General features: G+C 40.6%; 1 protein-coding gene across 1 annotated transcript; it reads right to left on the minus strand.

Annotated features, from left to right (window-relative positions):
* Window positions 1-20183: 20183 nt before the first annotated feature.
* Window positions 20184-20801, minus strand: LOC138869347 (uncharacterized). Its single transcript, XM_070146960.1, has one exon. The coding sequence runs from the start codon at window positions 20799-20801 to the stop codon at window positions 20184-20186; it is 618 nt and encodes a 205-aa protein (XP_070003061.1).
* Window positions 20802-22106: the final 1305 nt, after the last annotated feature.

The following is a 22106-nucleotide window of genomic DNA, read 5'->3' on the forward strand; positions in this document are numbered from 1 at the left end:
GCTCATAGGCGCTCGGACATACTAGGCTCTGTATCTCGGCCATTCTGGGCTTGCTCATAGGCGCTCGACATAGTAGGCTAGGTATATAACTTACCATCTGATCAGAGGTTTCCCAATAGGGGCCTGCCCATCGATTATAGCTCGATGGTGGTGAAAATACTATAATACTATATATATATATATATATATACTTTCTGCTCTCTTGACTAAAAAAAGACAAAACTAAATTGAATATGAAGTCCCGATAAGGGAGAATGCTGTTGTAACTTATGAGACTAGAAAAATGTACATAAATTCAGGAATATGAACTTCTCTTTATGTCTCGTTATCAAACACATGTAGTTACTGGATCATGCCAAAATGAAGGAAAAGTTTAGCCTTAACATACCTTATCACAATCTTTCCAATAACCACATTAAACTTGTCTCGTTGCACCTTAATCTACAATAATTATAACAATATAACAATACTATCATCAAGTTATGGAAGGTACAACTATCGCACAACGAACGACATGCTTATTTTATAATAAAATAGGAAGCATCTCCCCTATAATCTTTACTTCCTCCCAATTCAACATAACACCAACAACAACATGAACACAAAAGTAAAAATATATATACATCATTTTTCAACCTTATATCCATCAGAAAATACAACAAAACAACATAACATACCCATATCACTTCATACACAAAACGACAACCATAATAATGTCAAATAATCCGAAAATGTTACGAGGAATGACCAGCAAACCGCCCTGCCATTATGTGGCGTTTATCCACACCCTTTCTCCTCCCAAACTCCATAAAACAGTAGCAAAAGAAACAACCCAACATTAATACGAAAGAACTCACAAAACAGTCCCACAAGTTCAACAACTCAAAATTGATTTTTCAGTTTACTAAATCATGTTTCGCCTTTTCTTTTCTTTCAAACTGAGCAACACAACCAACAATACATAATTAAGCCTCTTATACAATAAATCAGCCATTAATTCAACTTAAAAATAAGTTTACAACTAGCCAACAATGACACAACAACAAACAACATACCACTCTTTTGAAACTCGCTAGGTCTAGTCTTTACGATCGAGTTATAACTAGTACAAGCATAAATAATGGAAGGAGAAGCATAAATTTACCTTGAACTGAGTAGAACACACAAAACCTAGCCCTTCTTCATCAAAAATAGTCCTCCAATGCAGCTACAAGAAGGATAAAGGGAAACTAGTAAGTTGTCTGTGTTTTTCGGCACTAGAATCACATCGTAACACCCGAAATACCCTAGGGTTTATGTGGAATTTTTGGGGAGGGATTGCAGGGGTTCAATATGGTTTTATTGGTCTGAAAGATGGCTAAAATAATTTAGTTGATAATACCTTAAAAGTGCCCTCATGGCTGACTTTGGAGCTTTTAGTTGAGGCCTCTCCTTTTGGCAAGTAGGTGATGCACCTACTTGTCACCTACTAGTCTGCGCAGTCTCGCACAAATATGAATATCTCTCTACTCCAATATTGTATCAATGAACGGTTTAATTTATTTGAAACTAGACTCATATATCTTCAATTTGGTAGGTAGATCATCCCGTAATTCCTTATACATTGGGAGAAATGCTCAGCTATATTTGACCTAATATTCAGCATATTTATATGAATGTAACTTGTGATGACCTTTGCCAACTTTTATTCCACAACTCACTTGCATTAAAAATGTAATACACAACTATCGTATGACTAAAATAAATTATAACGTAATGTCCTTATCATGTTAAGCAACCTAATATCACCTCAAAAGTATATGTTATAACATTCCCAACTTGTCGACATTTGACGAAACTTGTTTTCTTTAATTTATTTAGCTTCTAAGTCTTTCAACCATCTTGGTACTTGTTATCCATGATCTTAAATATTTGTAACATCTATGGTAACATGATTAAATTACTTTAGGTTCTTTAAAAGATGATCTCATTTGTGATCTTACATCAATTGACTTACGACGTACTCTCACGTACGAAAACATGGGGTGTAACATCATTCCCCCCTTTGGAGAATTCGTTCTTGAATGTTGACTGATGCGCTTATCATTCTCATAACTTATAGTTTTTATGAATATCTTAATACTGTCATTGCCCTCTAGGCTACTGCTTTATGAACAAATCCAAAGGCCAGGGAATTACCTCCTTTAGGCCTCTTTCTCACACCACGACCTGTGGTCGGAATTCTTCCGATCTCTTAATTAATTCTACCTTCTATCATGCAGTCTGTACGACTCTGCCTTGTACGGGCACCTATGAAACTCTTCTCCCATATTTCCTCCAGCTTTTAGCCAATCTCTAGGCCCACTTTGTGAATATATACAGAACTATAGCAAGCTGTCCCTCTAGGCATCTGTAGGTGTGCTGAAGTCCTTCACGTGGTACTTTGTCGAACTTATGACTATTGCTATCTTTTGTTTCGTAGCCTCAGTTATCTATCCTTATTGTTTTACTGCATCTAGGTAGGTCATACTATACCATAACACTTACTTAAGTTTGTTATTACCGAGGCTTACTACCCAACTCTAGGTTACTCTCTCATAGCTTATCCTATATGTATAAATCTTAGTCCTTTAATACTTCCTCATTATTGTTCATCTTAAGAATGAAAACCTAATCTCCTCTCATATTTTTTTAACTTTTATCCATCCATCGTTGATTCAGCTTAATGTTGATCTTAACCTACCACTCATAACTTGAAACCTCTTATGTAATACATTGTCACTAAGGCTCACGTCTCATCGAGGAACATCTTATGTGATTTGCTTGATCCACTTAGGGACGATACTATACTTCAATAACCATATTTCATAGCATCACAACATGATTCATCTTATGGGGGTATTCCAATCCCGTGCAATTCATGAAATCCATTCTCTTTAAATCATTACTCAATCAAAGGCCTAAACGTTATTCTCTTATCATTTATCACAACTTCACGCTCATTCTACTACCAGGTCAACATTCCATCTTTTCTAAATGCCCCTAGTCTTAAACTCCTCTGAGTTCATTCAGGCCATACTAAGCTTTTTATAACTTATGAAAACCATCAGCTCTTTTGTTGTGATGAGTTTAATCACAAGGACTTACCTATTCTCGTCATCTTCTCACTCACCTTTTCTTATCCTTACTTTTACTTACCTAAAACCTTTTCGCTTTACCATACTTTCGCTTTTGACCTACACATATCTATTTATACTACTCATAACCTCCCTTTAACTTGCTAGCACTATAGATTTCCTTATGTTATTCTAGAACCTCAAGTGAGACATCACACGTCTCTAACTCTTCTTTACTCTCTTAACTAGACCTTTGTACCTGAGAACCATAGTCTGTAAGATATGCCACTGATAACACCACTATCATTTCAAGATACTGAATCACGGTGCTTCTAGCCCTTTATCTAAAATCTGGACTATTCATATTCTTCTGCACTTATGTATCTCGTACCTTCTTTACCTTTACCTTTCTTATCTTTAAATATTGCATTGTATCTTCTGTCACTTTTATAAACTCCCTTCCACATAGGTGGAATTCACATCCACACCTTAAGATCTACTATAATACTTGCACCTCTTATGCATACACAATTTGACGGGAGCTTCATACTAACTTCTTATGAGGCTGGTACTCTTCTAACTGGCTTTATCATAGAGCTATTATAGAATATGGCCGTTATACTATCTCTCATGTACCTCTTATATTAAGAGTGATTCTGCAATGTTCTGAATCACGATTTCTATAATCATTGGGGTCTAATAATCAGACTCCGGATTCACTTAGCTGATGTAACTCTTTAGTTTCCTCTTCTATCTCAGCCTTTAGGTAGGCTGACGCTACCTTCTGATCTGTGGCTCAGGTATTAGTTATTACTTTATCCCTCCGTGGACGCTATAGAATATCCATGATATAACCTTCTAACAATTCAAGCTTTTGTCTGTGATGTGGACTCAATTCTTTCTTTTAACTTATACTGGAGTCTCCTATAGCTGTAGGAATGTCAATATATATTTGCTGCATGGATGACACTCCGAAATCTTAAGTGCATTCATAACATAACTAACTCTGAGTCATTGATTGAATAATTCATTCCGTGCCTTCTTAGTTTTCTTTAAAAGTAAGCAATTACCTTCCTTAATCAATCTGCCACTTGTTGCATGAATACTTAGCTTACCTTAGTGCCCACATATATTGGAATTTCGTGCAACTCATATGATCACGAATATTACTTTTGATTTTACTTCCCGTTTATTGGTCACGACAGGTGCCACTTTCTTATGGAGTGCATACAATGTAGTAGTGAGATTGTTGTTCCAAGATCATTTCTTCTTTAGGTCTCTATGCTTATGTTGAAGCCTTCTTCCTTATTTCCTCATCTAGTCTTTCGTTGTAGTACTTAAGGAGGACTCTCTGACTCTTGTAAAGATGTGAGCTTATCCCATCATATACCTGATAGAATTTTTGATGTTCTTACTCACTTATAAATATCCTTAGTTACATACCCCCGTGCCCTTGTTCTCGTAGGGTTACTTGTGACTCAATTTTTTTGTCTCCCCCGTGGCACTCTCTTTTATTTCCGTAACACTTTACGACAACTATAACTACCTCAACTCCTATCTGAATATTTCTCAAGGATTATGATGTCGTATTTGCGAGACTAAATTCCCTATGCTGGGGTTCACTGGGTTTATCTTGCACGATCTACTGATTTATCTATATCCGCTTGTCTAGATATAACTAGGCTCTTCCTGAATCAACTACTAACCACTCGTTGGTCCATTCTCATATCTATATTCCGCGTAATCTCTCTTGGGTTGTTTCTTTTGTCTTAACTTACCTCCCGCACTGGCTCCTTATGTATCAAGTGTTTATTTGCACTTATTTATCAATAAAATCCTAGGAGGGAACCCTTACTTCATCTCCCCGCCATCGTGCTTGTATAATATTCTGAAGTCATAACATATATGTAGGATCTGAATAAATGCAATCTCACCCCTTTCGCCTTTTTTTTACCGCATTCTTCCTTTACTAGTCTATAGTTACCTCCTTACCTTTGGCATCTTTTCACATCTTCACTAACTCTTACTCACGTTGCGGTAACCCTTCCATACCAGGGATACTTGAATTTCTTATGCGCAAGGGTGACACCTAGTGTAACTGGCACACTTAGTCCCTTAAGCATAACTCTGCTTACATTGCTTGCTTTAGGGAAGTATCTTTCTGAATGACCTTTAAAGGTTATTCTTCCGTTGTCCATTCTATCATTTCCGGAACACGATTTCTGAAATTCTTACGATGCTAACTATTATCGAATCCTTTGGTCCCTAAATCATGTTCGATTTTTTTCTTGTTTACTAGACTATGTTGATTTCTATTACTCTGGGAGGTCTAACTTAGTCTTCTGGTAATTACGTTGGAGTCGCCAACTCATTTCCTCGAAATGAGGATATGAATTTATGGCTTATACTCTTTTATAGTCTCAAGGCATGTCACCTCTTGTGTTTTCCTTTACTTGACTATAGACTCTATCATCCTACCATATTATGATTTATTGTTATCACTCTTTTATCACATCTTACTTGTAATGCTTCATTTATTCTCTTCTTATTCTCCTGCTAATATCTTTGTCTATTACCTTATTCTGAAAACTTCAACAAAGCATTCTTTCACTTTTATCTCCCCTTGCTCCATCTCATTGGATCTTGCGGGTCGTCTAATATTCTCTTTTTACTAAGAGCGGTAGTCATACTAATGTAAATATTTACCCCTTTTGGTATTCCACTACATGTTTTTTGATATTTCGGAACATTCTTGTATTCATATTTGACTATACTATTCTAGAGTGCACCATCTAGTATGCACGATCTAATAGGGCCTCAACAGGGCCACGTCGCCAAGAATTCTCTCTCTACTAATGCCCTTACCTACTGCTATATTAGCCGTCTATCTAGCTATAATTTTTCAAATTAAAAGCATCTCTATATCATTAGCAAACATAAGTCTTGGCTCGAACTCTTATGACTCAACTCTATAGCACGATTTGGATTTGAAAGAAGGGTAACAAACTACTAAATGTCTTGTAGCTTCCTATTTATATAATGTGGTGCACAACACATTTATAAATGAGGCTCTACTAGACACGTCTTGTAGACTCCCGAGGATAGAACTGCTCTGATACCAAGTTTGTCACGCCCCAAACTGAAGAGGCATGGCCAGCACTAGGTGCCATACTCGGCCCGAGCATACTACTTTGTAATTGTGAACTCTAGAGGAGTAACCCTCAACCTAGGGCGCCAATGAGGCTATATTCTAAATCATCTGAAAATATCATCTCTCTCATCTGAGGGGTAAACATACTCAAAAGCTCGTTACATATATATATATATATATATATATATATATATATATGTGCAGGGTGACGAGGCCGCCATGATCATATACTAATATACAAACTATACAGGACTTGTCTACAAGCCTCTAAAGATAGTTGAACTATATCATGGTCGGGACAGGGTCTTGACCTACCCATTAAACCTGTATATATAAAATGGACTCTAAGGACTAGACCTGGTAACTCCGGGGAAGTGGAGCTTACCAACCAAGCTGTTGTTTGGCTCTGTCTACTGGGAAGGTCTATCCAGCTATCTATTAGGACCTGCAGGCATGAAATCCAGCGTCTGCCTGAGCTGGTGCCGCTGGAGTGTTTGCAACTGGGATCTACTCCTGAACTGGGGCGGCTGGTGGATCTACAGGTGCTGCTCTAGCTGTTGTGCGGACCACACCCTTGCCCTTACCGCAGTTATGACCACGTCTTTAGTCTCTAGTGGCCATAGCTGGTGGTACCGGTGGTCGTCCATCCTGACCGGTACCACGTGCCCTCACAATCTATGAGAGAATATAATAACAGAAGTTTAGTACTCGCATCAATAGATTCGCACAACAAGAATTTCAAGAATATGAAGTTTTTCCTAAAGGTTCTGCAACCTCTCGAGGATAATACAGACCTCTCCGTACCGATCCGCGAGACTCTACTAAACCTGATCATGACTCGTGAGACCTATGTAGCCTAAGCTCTGATATAGGCTTGTCACGACCCTAAACCCAAACCTGATCGTGATGGCGCCTCTCGTGAAGACATGGCCAGCCGACACACTCCCAATTCACTTTAAGCAATTAAAATAATACGAATTAAGCCTTTAACATAATAATAATCCCAAAATAAGGTGAATACTACAATATGCATGTCACGCCCCAAACTAGGGGAGGCACGACTGGAACTCTATACTGAATTTGATCGAGTTAGCCACTAGACATACTAGCTAACTAAACTGGGGCCCAACAGATCGGGCAGCACAACATCTGAAATACTAAGCCTGGACCATTAAGGTTATGACCTGAATAACAATAAGCCATATAAACAAAGGTAGATGAGCCACAATAATAAAGTACTAGCTGGCCGACGAGGACGCGATTGGAGACATACATGCCTACACACATATATATACATGCCAAGCCTATGGGTTGGAGACTGAAAACTGCAAAAAGAAACCCAGAATACTATGTCCACAATAGCCTCTAAGAGTGTCATAAGCACTGTTGGGACAAGGCCCCGACTATACCCAAATAGTACAACAAAATTAACCATTCTATGAAAGCTCCAGGAAGAGGTGGAGCTTACCAACTCACAGCTGAACACCGAAATCCTAGCGGAGCGGTCGATCAAAGTCCCTACCTGGACCTGTACGCACAAAACAGAAATGCAGTGTCCCTAGGCAACGGGACATCAGTACGAATAAAAATATACTGGTATGTAAGGCAGAATAGAATCATACATAGCTGATGTAAAACAAAGTAATAGAGATACCATCTGACACTGGAACTCTGATAGCCTCAATGGTCGACATCCGACCTCAGAGTAATCAAATATGAATGGTATGCTCGTGTAATCGTGTCGTGAATACATATATATTGATGCAAATGCATGACATACCCAACCAAATGCTAGTAATGGCAATCTCTCCCGGTAGCTAACCAGTATCATATTGCCAACCTGTGACCATCTGTACAATATATATAGTTTTTCGGGCAAATAGGCCACTTACCTCCGATTATAGCTCGAAGTCCATGCATAATATGCCATGTATGATATGAACTTTGAATGCACATAATAGGCCATAACAAGAACTTAGCCAATCTTGGCTCATTGGTACTCTTATTCTCATAATCTCATAATCACCTTCGTATCGCATACAATTGTCTCGTGGAACCTCATATGTTTTTTTTGAATAAGCTAGAAAACTTAACTCGACTTTTATAAAGATAACTTAACTCTGAAGATGTTTATAAAAAGCTTAAGGTGCTTCACTTAGTCCTTATACCTGATTTCTTGATATTTAGTAAAAGAAAGTATTTAAAAAATCTAGTGTTTTAGTAGTTTTAAAAAAAATTATATTTGAGATTTTTTGGAAATCAACGTGTCACTTTAGAGATTTTAAAATACACTTTAACAAGAAATAAGGACTGATCGCAAATACTAAATGCCTTTATTGTTTTTAGTCACACAACCCAAAGACGAATAAGAATTCATATATATAGACATATAGTTAAGAAAGCCGACAAAATGACATATATAGATGTTGAATACCTTATTTAACCGAATGAGTGGAATATCAACCTAATAGCATCATGAAAATACTTCAGCTACGATCCCAATGCCTTTCACATAAGGTCTTTCTAGCAATAGAATAGTAAAATATCACATTTGATATCTTAGGAATTTCCCAGAGTCGTGCTAAAAGGAAGGACGAAGCTTAGCCTTAACATTCCTTTCCAACGAACGTCCGAATGCCTGTAGTTCCTTCACGAAAGTTGTTACTTACGTCCTAAGCTTTGCAAACACTATAAATATGCAGCTTATACGCACCTATAAATAGTTCATAATTGAGTTTAAATCGGTAGATTTACCATATGACCTTAACTTGACGAAACATCCATTGAACTTTGTAAAAACGATCATAAAAGATTCCCAAGATGATTACCTTGGCAAACCAAGTATAAAGACTGAAGATCCAGCAAGAACAATAATTCTTATCTTCCAAGAATAGCTCCAAACACAGCTAATAGAAGGGGGAAACAATTGCAAAGTGTAGAAATTGCATTTCTCGGCACGGGGGCAAACTTTAACAAAAAAAATCGTTAAAAACGCACCTTAATCACTCAAAAACAACATGGAACCTTCTCTTCATCTTTCTCACTGTTTTGGGACTAAAATGAAATATTTGAGGTCTTAAAAGTCGAATTTTCCGACTTATACCACTTGTTTGACCCGACCCGGTTCGCGACCCAGTTTCAGCCCAGATAGTTTGCGGTAAAACAGTCATAACGTTTAACTCCAATGTCGGTTTGATGTGAGGTGTTTTTGTTGCAAACTAGACTCATAGACCTTCGATTAGGTAGGTTGTGGCTCCCATAACGCTTCATATATTAGGAGAAATGGTTTGATACATTTGACCCAAAGTTTAGAAAATTTATTAGAGAAATTTATGATAACTTTTGACGACCTTTATTTCGCAACTTGCTTGACTCCAAAACTTAACATGTGACCAGTGTGATATTATAATATCTCATAACACATTATTCCTAGCATATTAGACACTCTTAGTCTTATCCCACAAGTGCAAGTTAACTTAAACCTTCCGAACGCGCGGGGTGCTACACGAGCCATTTCTTTAACCACGAACCTTTGTTTAAGGGATTCCTTTGACCTAAAGCTTTAGCTTAGTTCCTTGATATTACCACACATTATCAGTCTTATTCTCCCAATGTGCTATACCCAATCATATATACCTAATATAACCATGCCACGTTACGTATATTACGTAAGAGAAGAGAGAAAAAAAAACATGGGGTCTCATAGTCTCCCCCCCTTAAGAACATTCATCCGCGGATGGATCAAGTCAATTCCTTGGTTTCATTTCTTTTCCGCTAATACTTTATTTGCGAGGCTATATTTGTTATATTTTCAAAGCATAAATCAAATTCTAAAGATTGCAACTGCTAGGCTTCGTATAGCTATCTCGCAATAAGAAATTTAAATTGCACTTTCAAGTCATTTAAATCCAATTAAGTTGCTGTAAAGAAATAATTGCCAATTATTTAAATGCGACTCACCTTAAGTCGTAAATAGGTGGGGGTACTTCTTCCTCATTTCCTCTTCAGCTTCCCAGGTCATTTCCTCGATGTTATTATTTCGCTGTAACACTTTCATGGAAGCCACTTCTTTAGTTCGAAGCTTTCTTACCTGCCGATCCAAAATAGCTACTGGTACCTCTACATAAGATAAGTCTTCGCAATATTAATATCCTCAATAGGCGTAATACGTGAAGGATCTCCAATGCACTTCCGCAACATAGATACATGAAACACATGATGGACTGCTTCCAATTCTGAAGGCAAATTAAGCTCGTATGCCACCCTACCAATCCTCCGAATAATCTTATACGGTCCAACATACCTCGGGCTAAGCTTCCCCTTCTTTCCAAATCACATGACGCTCTTCATAGGTGATACTTTCAGGAAAAGCCAATCTTCTACATCAAACTCTAAGTCTCGTCGTCGAACATCTGCATAAGACTTTTGCCGACTTTGTGCTGTATGCAGCCGGTCTCTAATAAGTTTTACCTATTCCATAGCTTGCTGGACTAAATTAAGACCTAGCAACTCTGCTTCCCCAACCTCGAACCAATTTATCGACGACCTACACTTCCTCCCGTATAGTGCTTCATAAGGAGCCATCTGAATACTAGCTTGGAAGCTGTTATTATAAGCAAACTCAATAAGAGGTAGATGATCATCCCAACTTCCTTTAAAATCTAGCACGTAGACACGTAACATATCCTCAACTGTCTAAATAGTACGCTCTGCCTGTCCATCAGTTTGAGATGAAAAGCGATGCTAAGATTTACCTGCGTGCCTAAACCCTCTAAAAAGATTTCCAAAAATGTGCTGTAAATTGAGCCCCTCGATCAGAGATAATAGATAATGGCACTCCATGAAGGCGAACAATCTTTAGAATGTAATGCTTGGCATAATCCTCGGCTGAATATTTCATCCTGACTGGCAGGAAATGAGTAGATTTTGTCAGCCTATCAATAATTACCCAAATAGAATCATACCTCAGTGGAGTGTGAGGCAAACCAGTGATGAAGTCCATATTTATCATGTCCCATTTCCATAATGGAAGTTCAATATACTGAGTTAGGCCTCCAGGCCTCTGATGTTCGGCTTTAACTTGCTGGCAGTTGGGACATTGGGATACCATCTCCGCTATATCATTTTTCATTCAATTCCACCAATAGATTTGTCGAAGGTCCCGATACATCTTTGTCGCTCCGGGGTGAATTGCATATCTTGAATAATGGGACTCCAAAAGAATCTTGGCGCGAAGCTCTCCGACTGTCGGTACACATAAACGACTCTGGTATCTAAAGACTCGACATCCAGTTAGCTCAAATAAAGGTTGTCACTGTTGTGGAATACTTTCCCTCAGTTTTATATGCTCATGATTCTCGTGTTGTCGCTCTTTCACTTCAATAACAAAAGAAGATTTTGTAGTATTCTGAACGAGAATGTGTCCACCCTCTACATCTACCAAACGCACCTGCAAACTAGCTAGCTGGCATAGATATTTGGTCATCTTGACCTTATCAACTTCAACATGGCTTAGACTGCCCATGGACTTCCGGTTACGGGCATCAGCAATAATATTAGCTTTGCCGGGATGATATAAAACATCAACATCATAGTCCTTTAGTAATTCTAGCCATCTTCTTTGTCGTAGGTTCAACTCTCTCTGTTTAAATAAATACTGAAGGCTTTAGTGGTCGGTGAAAACATCAATATGAACCCCATATAGATAATGCCACCAAATCTTTAGGGCGAAAACAACTGTGGCTAACTCAAGATCATGTGTAGGATAGTTCTGTTCATGTTTCTGCAACTGTCTGGAGGCGTACACGATAACCTTACTATTCTACATAAGAACACAACCTAGGCCAATTCTCGAGGCATCACAATATACAACATAACCCTCGGTGCCATCTGGAAGAGTCAAGACAGGTGCCGTCGTAAGCCTTTTCTTTAGCTCCTGGAACTTTGTTCACATGCCTCAGTCCACTGAAACTTAGCTCCCTTATGTGTCAGTTTCGTTAATGGTGCAGAGATGGAGGAAAATCCCTCCACAAACCTTCGGTAATACCCTGCCAAGCCTAAAAAGCAATGAACCTCTGTCGGATTCAAGGGCCTCATCCAAGTCATCACAGCTTCAATCTTTTGGCCATCAACCTTGATAACATCGTCGGTAATAACACAACCAAGAAAAGCTATAGAAGTTAGCCAAAATTCACATTTAGAGAATTTAGCATATAACCTATAGTCCGGGAGAGTCTATAATACAACTCGCAAGTGGTCCGCATGCTCGGCTTTCAATCGTAAATATATCAGGATGTCGTCAAGAAATACAATCACAAATTCATCCAAGAATGGTTTGAATACCTAGTTCATAAGATCCATAAAGGCTGCTGGGGCATTTGTAAGCCCGAAAGACATGACAAGGAATTCAAAATGGCCATACCTCGTCCTAAATGTTGTTTTTGGGATATCAATATCCCTGACTCGTAGTTGATGATAACCGGATCGCAAGTCGATCTTCGAAAAGCATTTGGCACCTTGTAATTGGTTGAACAAGTCATCAATCCATGGGAGAGGATACTTATTCTTGATAGTGACTTTATTTAGTTGTCTTTAGTCAATACACATCTGCAAGGAGCCATCTTTCTTTCGAACAAAGAGCACCGGAGCACCCCTTGGGGATGTACTTGGACTAATAAAGCCTTTATTGAGCAAGTTCAGTTGTTCTTTCAATTCCATTAGCTCTATAAGAGCCAATCTGTTGGGAGGAATGGATATAGGCTACGCATTAGGAAGCAAATCTATAGCGAAATCGATTTCCCTTTCAGGGGGAATTCCTGGAAGCTCGTCAGGGAATACCATCGGGAGTTCATTCACAATAGGAACCGACTGAAGAGTCGCTAGCTCCTTATCTACATCCATGACATGAACCAGATGGTCTATACAACCTTTAGCAATAAACTTCCGAGCCCTAAGGTATGAAATAAACTTACCTTTGGGTGTGGTTGCATTACCTTTCCATTCAAGAACAGGCTCACCAGTAAAATGAAATCGGACCAAGTTTGCATGAAAATAAATATTAGCATAACAAGCTGCCAACCAATCCATACCCATAATGACATCGAAGTCTAGCATAACTAATTCAACTAAATCAACAGAGGTTGGACGGTCATTAATTAACACTGTACAACCTCGATAGACATGATTAGCTACAATAGAGTCACCAACTGGCGTAAACACCTCAACTGACTGTGGTTACAACTCAGATCTCATGTCAAGCTTACCAGCAATAAATGTAATATATGAAAATGTAGAGACGAGATCTATCAATGCATAAATGGCATGAGAATGTATTGTCAATATACCTGTGACAACATCTGGGGATGCCTCTAAATCCTGTCGGCCTGTGATTGCATAAAAGCGGTTCTAGCCACCACTAGAACCTGAGATGTCTCCTCCAACTCTCCCCTTACCACGACCATGAGTAGACTGTGGACTTGGTCGGGGAGCACGGACTGAGGGCGAAGAGGCTGTTTTGGATCCTGAAGGTTGAGCTGGTTCACCTCTACCTAACACTGGGCACCGGCTAATAAAATGTTCTGTCTGCCCACAATGATAACATGCACTCGAACCCTGTCTACACTGCCAAGTGTGCATCTTACCGCACTAAGTACATGGAGGAGTAGGCTATCTCATTTGTGTGGAACACTCCTGTCGACGGCCCTCAGGCTGGCCTGAGCTCTGCCCCGGTCCTGACTAAATATAACGATCAAACCGCTGGCCATGCATCTGTGGTGGGAAACTACCTGCTGACCGAGGTGGATATCGATGAAGTGGGTGGCTAAAGTCATCCCGTGGCTCCCTATAAGACCCTATAGTACGAGCCCTCTTACTCTGCTCCCTATCCCTGCGAGTATTACAAATTCGACGGGAAAGGTCCTCTGTAGTTTGAGCGAAAGCCTATATACAGAAAATATCTACATCATCTGATAGGGATGCTACCCTACAGTTTCTAATCAGATGATCCCCCAAACCATCCACATAATGATGAACTCTAGCCTTCATGGTACGTACGATATCTGGTGCATACCTCGCCAAAGAATTAAACTTATTGCTATAATCCCTCACACATATATCCCCCTGCTTCAGGCTAAGAAACTGGTCAAGACGGGCCTCCCGGACCTCCCATGGTAAATAATGGGCTAAAAAAGCCTTAGAGAAGTCCTCCCTGGTGGAGCATCAGGAACTCTAGCTCTCTCCCATGCCTCATATCATAGGACATCTACATCACGTAGTCGAAAAGAAGCCAACTCCATAGCCTCGGTGATGGAGGCATTCATCACCCTCAATACTCTAAACATATGGTCTATAAAATCCTGGGGATCCTCAGTGGAACTGGATCCTGTAAATACTTGTCACGCCCTAACCTCGAGAGGCGCGACCGATGCTCAATCGAGTGAACCCAACTGAGCAAGCCTCATCAAACACTACCCATCCAGCTCAATATAAATAAGGAAACCATGCTTTCATTTATTTAGACAAGGAAAGATAGTACATTCAACATTTTAGTTCATTTTATATCACATCATTAAATCGTAGTTAAGTGTCCAAGATTCCATACAGTTATAGTTTAAAAGAAAAAAAGAGTACAAGGTTACAACATGGTTCATTGACCTATCCAATACCCGTACATAACCCACACAAATGTCTACGGAGCCTCCAAGGATACAAAAGATAGTGATAACAATGCCAGCAACAAGTCCCCGGCTACACCTCAAAATGGATGTCTATAACAAAAGGTGTACCACATAAACCCTTGAAGGAGTAAGGGGCTCACCAAGATTTTGAGAAAAGGATGCTCTGCTACACACAATCGGCACTATCCGCAATGGAGCCACCTACATTCATTTAAAAATGTAGCGCCCCCGGAAAAAGGGACGTTAGTACCTGGAATAGTACTAGTATGTATAACTAAACACCATCAAATTAGAAAGAACTTTCATACACAAATAAGTAAATCACAGGTATCCCTCCAAAGCTTTAAACGACCACAAAATTATCAACATGAAAGAATTACACAAACTTCACATCATGTTTCCATAGCCTTTAGTTGGGCATTCATATTGTTCCACATCGTTCACATTACCACCGCTATCTTGAGCGGGGTCCGATCTTGACCTAATCGGCTAGGCCGTCTCCCGGAGACGCTACCAATATTCTATTCACACTTTCCAGTTTCAATCATATGCATAACCGCCATGTGTATATGTCATGGCGTCCGATCATGGCCCGATCGGCTAGGCCGCCTTACCGAGGTGTTACCATTTTCCATTATTCATCCCACTCCAATCTTTGGTTACACATGTATTAGTTTACCGGCACTTGGGGCCACAATTTTCACATTCCACAATTCACGTTTCACATTGTTCCCATTTTCAGCAGTAGGTTTGTAATTCAAGAGAGTATGGCATACAAGAGCAAATAAGATTGTAGGCGTAGATGAGACTTCATGTAAATGGCACAACAATGCACTTCAATTTCAATCTAAGGTCTAAGCATTTAGATACATGATTCATAGTCCTTGCACCTTTTCAAATTATCAAGAATAACACGTTGATCAATTTGTGACACAGTCTCCACGCATATAAGGTTGCAACACCAAGTCGAGTGAAATAGCAATCAATACAACAATTCATTTTAATCTTACCGTACTCGCACAACCAACGATGAAGCTCAATTTCTAAAAGACGGGGTTTTAGCCATACATACCTCAATAAAGCTTTCCTTATTCCTTAAAAAATTCTGGAACTTTTAGCACTTCGATCTATTGTGTAAGAATTACAAATAAAACCGAGAATTAAAGACGAGATTGAAATTCTAGCTTGTTTTGAGCATACTATCAAACACTAAAGGTGCATTGTGATCTTAGGCCCTTTTAAAAGAAATTTCTATTATTTTATACCCCTCTTGCTTTCTTTTTAGTTCACTACCTCGCAATATTCTATGGTGTGATATGCATGCAAGAAATTCATTCTTATACCCATGAATTACTTCACTAGTGATCCCTTATGGCTAAGCATATGAACAAGAGCTGAGGTAATGAAATCTTACCTTTTGGGATGAAGATTTAGGTGCCCTCACTTGATTATCTTCAAAGATTTGGCAAGGTTTCATGGAGTAATTTGATGGGAAGCACTTCCCTCTCTAGGACCCTCTCTCTCTCTCTCTCTCTAAAAGCATCAGGAAATATGCTCAAAATGAGCTATAACACCAAATATATTGATAAGGGGTCGGGTTTAAAATTTATAAAATTGGAGCCCCGAGTCAGGTCTGCGATCGCATTTGCGATCGCAAATTTGAAATGCGGCCCGCAAAAGTGTTCCCAAAATCTGAACATTCTGTCTGGGTATGCAGCAGAAATGCGGTCCGCATACCCATTCTGCGGTCGCATAATGCACCGCAGAACTACTCCGTACAAAATCCCGTGGGAAATATGCGACGACTATACGGTCTGCATATCGATTATACGATCGCATAATGGACCGCATATTTAACCTCAAATTTGACTAACACACTGGCTCACTTTGCAGAGATTATGCGGCCCGCATACCTGATATGTGACCGCATTCTCGACCGCAGAATCGCATTTTCTGAAAAACATTATTTTTTGACTTTTTATAGCATAGATCAATCCAAAAAGGTCCGAACCGCGGCGAGATTGCTTACCGCGAAGAATTTTACGCATCTCTAACACATGATCCTAATTGCCACTACAAGCTTTTGGATTTAGGGTGGAAATTCTTCACGGGGCCTCACATCCTCCCCCCACTCAAGATCATTTGTCCTCGAATGAGGATCAAGGTTCGCTTATTAGTGATCTCTATGCAACCTACTGCTTATATACTATTAGTCTCGAAATTTGGTCGACTCCCTGAATTTCCGAAAATTTGTATCTAGGCCTTATCCACCTGTCAGAGATCCCCAGAGCATATCCTAACATCATAACCATATTTCATAAATGTAACATAACTTGTACAATCATCAACCATGGCCGTACAGGAAATATTTTACCATAAAGGGGACAGTTTTACGTAGATCAAGTCTAAAGATAAGATTTCATAAGAGCTAAATGCATAAAAGCTATTAAATGACTATTCAAACAAATGTGGATACTTCCTTTTCATTTCATCCTTGGCTTCCCAAGTGGCTTTCTCAACTTACTGGTTCCGCCATAATACTTTCACGGATGCAATTTCCTTATTTCTCAATTTCCAAACCTGCCTATCAAGAATGGCAACTGGAACTTCTTCATTTGACAGTTCTTCATTTACCTCATAGTTTCAACTGGCACAATAGTGGACGGATCTTCCACTACCTTCCTCAACATGGACACATGAAAGACCGGGTGTACTAATGACATTTCGGGTGGCAGCTCAAGCTTATATGCCACCTGACCAATCCTCAGAATGATTCTGTATGGTCCGACATACCTCAGACCTAATTTTCCCTTCTTTCCAAATCGCATGATGCCCTTCATAGGGGAAACCTTCAGAAATACCCATTCATCTTCTTTGAACTCTAAATCTCTGCGACACATATCCGAATAGGATTTTTGGCGACTCTGAGTAGTTTACAATCTCTCCTTAATAATCTTGACTTTCTCCATGGCCTGATGCACGAGGTCCGGCCCTATCAATTCCAATTCTCCAACCTCAAACCACTCAATGGGAGACCTACATCTCCTACCATACAGTGCTTCGAATGGTGCCATCTGGATACTAGCGTGGAAGCTGTTGTTGTAAACAAATTCTATTAGTGGCAAATGGTCATCCCAACTACCCTTGGAATCAAGAGTACAAGCGCGCAACATGTCTTCAAGCGTCTGAATAGTCCGCTCTGCTTGGCCATCGGTTTATGGATGAAAAGCTGTACTAAGATTTACCTGCATACCCAAACCTTGCTGAAACCTCTTCCAAAAGTTGGTTGTGAACTGAGCCCCTCGATCTGAAATGATTGCGACTGGAGTGCCATGTATCCTGACTATTTCTTTCATATACAACTGAGCATACCGTTCCGCTGTGTTGGTAGATTTGACTGGCAGGAAGTGCGCTGACTTTGTGAGTCGATCAACAATCACCCAAATTGAGTCGAACTTGCGTGGAGTGCGTAGTAACCCTACCACAAAGTCCATGTTGATAATCTCCCATTTCCATATTAGAATTTCTATGCTTTGAGCCAATCCACCGTACCTTTGGTGTTCGACCTTTACTTGCTGACAATTCGGACATTTTGCCACAAATTCCGCCACATCTATCTTCATGTTATTCCACCAATAAATTTCCTTGAGATCATGATACATTTTCGCAGAACCTGGGTGCATGGAATAGCTGGAAGTGTGAGCTTCTGCCCTGATCCTTTCCTGAAGACCGTCGATATCAGGAACACATAGGCGGTCTTGGTACCGTAGAGTACCATCATTCATGCCAAAGGAAAAAGCTGTGGTTTTATGTTTGAGAATCCCCTCTTTCAGTTGTGCTAACAACGTATCCACAAATTGCTTCTCTTTCACCTCTGCCACAAGCGACGATTCAGCCCTATTCTGCACAATTACCCCTACTTCATTAGAATTCGCAAGGCGAACTCCCAAACTAGCCAACTGGTGAACCTCCCTGGCCAACGGACTCTGATGGGCCTCCAAATGAGCTAAACTTCCCATGGATTTTTGACTAAGTGTATCTGCCACAACATTAGCCTTTCTTGGGTGATAGAGAATATCAATGTCATAGTCCTTGAGTAACTCTAGCCATCTTCTTTGCCTCAGATTCAACTCTTTCTGCTTGAAAATATATTGAAGGCTCTTATGATCCGTAAATACATCCACATGGACCCTATACAAATAATGTCGCCAAATCTTTAGCGCAAACACCACTGCTACCAGCTCTAAGTCATGGGTTGGATAGTTCTTCTCATGATTCTTGAGTTGCCTAGAAGCATAGGCTATAACCTTGTCGTGTTGCATTAACACACACCCAAGCCCGACTCTCGGAGCATTGCAATACACTACAAACCCCTATGTACCCTCTAGCAAGGCTAACACCGGTGTTGTTGTCAATCTTGACTTCAATTCTTGGAAACTCTTTTCACAGGCATCAGACCACTGGAATTTAATTGCTTTCTGCGTCAATTTAGTCAATGGAGAGGAAAGAGTAGAAAACCCCTCCACAAACCTCATGTAGTACCCGACCAAGCCTAAGAAACTACGAATCTTAGTTGGAGTGGTAGGTCTAGGCCAATTCTTCACTACTACAATCTTTTGAGGAACAGCCAGAATTCCTTCCCTGGAAATGACATGGCCCAAGAATGCGACAGATTCAAGCCAGAATTCACATTTTAAAATTTTTGCATACAATTGATGTTGTTGAAGAGTCTGCAAAACTGCCCTGAGATGGGCAACATCGTCCTCCCGACTTGAGGAATACAGAAGGATATCATCAATAAACACTATTAAAAGGAGTCTAGAAAGGTCTTGAAGACTCGATTCATAAGATCCATAAAAGCTGCCGCCCAAAAGACATTACCATAAATTCAAAGTGCCCATACCGATTTCTGAAGGATGTTTTTGGAATATCCTGCTCCCTTATGTTCAATTGATGGTACCCGGACCACAAGTCAATATTTGAGAAACATGTAGCACCTTGCAATTGATCAAATAAGTCATCTATTCTTGGCAGAGGATATTTGTTTTTGATTGTGACATTGTTGAGTTGCCGGTAGTCAATACATATCCGCAGCGATCCATCCTTTTATTTTCCTTACAAACAAGATCGGTGCGCCCCATGGCGACACACTCGGCCGGATGAAACCCTTCTCTAGCAAATCCTTCAATTGTTCCTTTAGCTGTTTCAATTCTGCCGGTGCCATTCTGTAAGGTGGAATTGATATAGATTGCGTGCCTGGTATCACATCGATCCCAAAATTAATCTCCCTTTCCAGTGGAATCCCGGGAGTTCATCTAGAAAAACGTCCAAAAATTCATTCACAACAGGTATAGACTCAAGGCTAAGCGCCTCAGCATTGGTGTCTGTGACCTGAACTAGATGATAGATACACCCCTTCTTGATCATCTTCGCGGCCTTAAGGTAGGAAATAAACCAACCTCTAGGCACTACATTATCTCCCTTCCATTCAATAACGGGCTCATTAGGAAATTCAAGCCTAATGGTTTTAGTCAGACAATCAAGTTTGGCAAAGCATGAATAAAGCCAATCCATTCCCATTATTGCATCAAAGTCGACCATCCCTAACTCAATAAGATCGGCCGCGGTATCCCTACCCTGTATTGTAACAACACATCCCCTATAAACCCGAGCAGCTGTAATAGACTCACCAACTGGGGTAGACACCAAAAAGGGCTCATGAAGCTGATCCGGCTTTATCTCGAATCCCATAGCAACAAAAGGGGTAACATAGGACAAGGTGGAACTAGGGTCAATAAGTGCATACACATCATGAGATTGGATAGTCAGAATACCTGTAACAACATCTGGAGAAGCCTCTACAGTCTGGCGACCACTCATAGCATAAAACCGGCTGGGTCCTCCTGAACTATGCGAACTACCCCTAGCTGCACCATGCCCTGTGGGTGATGGGGTACCTCGAGCTGGGGAGGGGGCTGAAGATGTAGCAGCTGCCTGGCTGGATGACTGAGCTGTGCCCCTACCCGCTCCCTGGCGGGATGCATGACAATGTCTCTAAATATGACCCCTTATCCCACGTCTATAGCATATAAGTAACTCTAGATAGCAAGTCCCTGAGTGCATCTTCCCGCGCCTGGGGCACGGGGACCTCTGCTGCTGCTAGAGCCTCTCTCCTAACCGACCCCGCTGATGGGATCCCTTACTACCCTGACCAGGCCTGAAACGACTCCACTGCTGGCTAGGCCCTGACGGCTGTGCACTAGCTGAAGACTGTGCAATAGACTAGGAAGGCCCTGATGATCCTCCCCTGAAAGCTGATCTTCCCCCACCTAGTGACTTTCCCATATTGCCTGTAGACCTAGCCTTGCTACTACCCTCTCTCTCCATTATGTTCTTTAATTTATGGTTCTTTGTGGCTTGAGAAAATGCTACCATCTTCCCATAATTTATGTCGGAATTCAATGCAGCCGTAAAAGCCTCATTAATGGTCAAAGAATTAAGGCCCTGAATAAACTGGCACACCCTGGCCTCCATTGTGGGCAACATATGAATGGCATACTTGGACAAGCGAGCAAACTCCATGTGGTACTCCCACACACTTCTGTTACACTGCCTCAAACTTTCAAACTCTGCCGAATGGGCTACCATTGTCTCATCGGGCAAGAAATGGTCAATAAAGTCATCAAGGAACTCGCTCCTCCTCGCCGGAGGGCGCCCCTCCTCTTGGGAATCCTCCCACAACTCAAACCATGAATAGGCCACTCCTTTCAAGTGGTAGGAAGCCAACTCTACTCCTTTTGTCTCAGTTGCACGCATGACCGTAAGGGTCTTGTGCATCTCATCAATAAAATCCTGAGGGTCTTCTTCTGGATTGGCACCTGTAAACACCGGAGGGTCTAACCGAAGAAATTTGTTCACTCTGGAACTAGTAGAATCCCCTTGCTGGCTGGATGAACTAGGCGCAATATTCGACCTTTAGGCCTGGGAGGCCACTAACTGGGTCAACATCTGAATAGCTCCCTTAAGATCCCCATCCGAAACACCAGAACCGGAAGCTGGAGATGGAGGCGGAACATGAGTATCAATGGGAGGGATGGTGGCACCCTCCACAGGTGTGGGAACTGGGGTAGTCTGCTTTGGAGTAGAAGAATCAGGCAGAGCGATAGCAGGGCGGCTACCCTCATC

The sequence above is a fragment of the Nicotiana sylvestris genome, chromosome 5 (assembly GCF_000393655.2).
Source record: "Nicotiana sylvestris chromosome 5, ASM39365v2, whole genome shotgun sequence".
Lineage (NCBI taxonomy): Eukaryota > Viridiplantae > Streptophyta > Magnoliopsida > Solanales > Solanaceae > Nicotiana > Nicotiana sylvestris.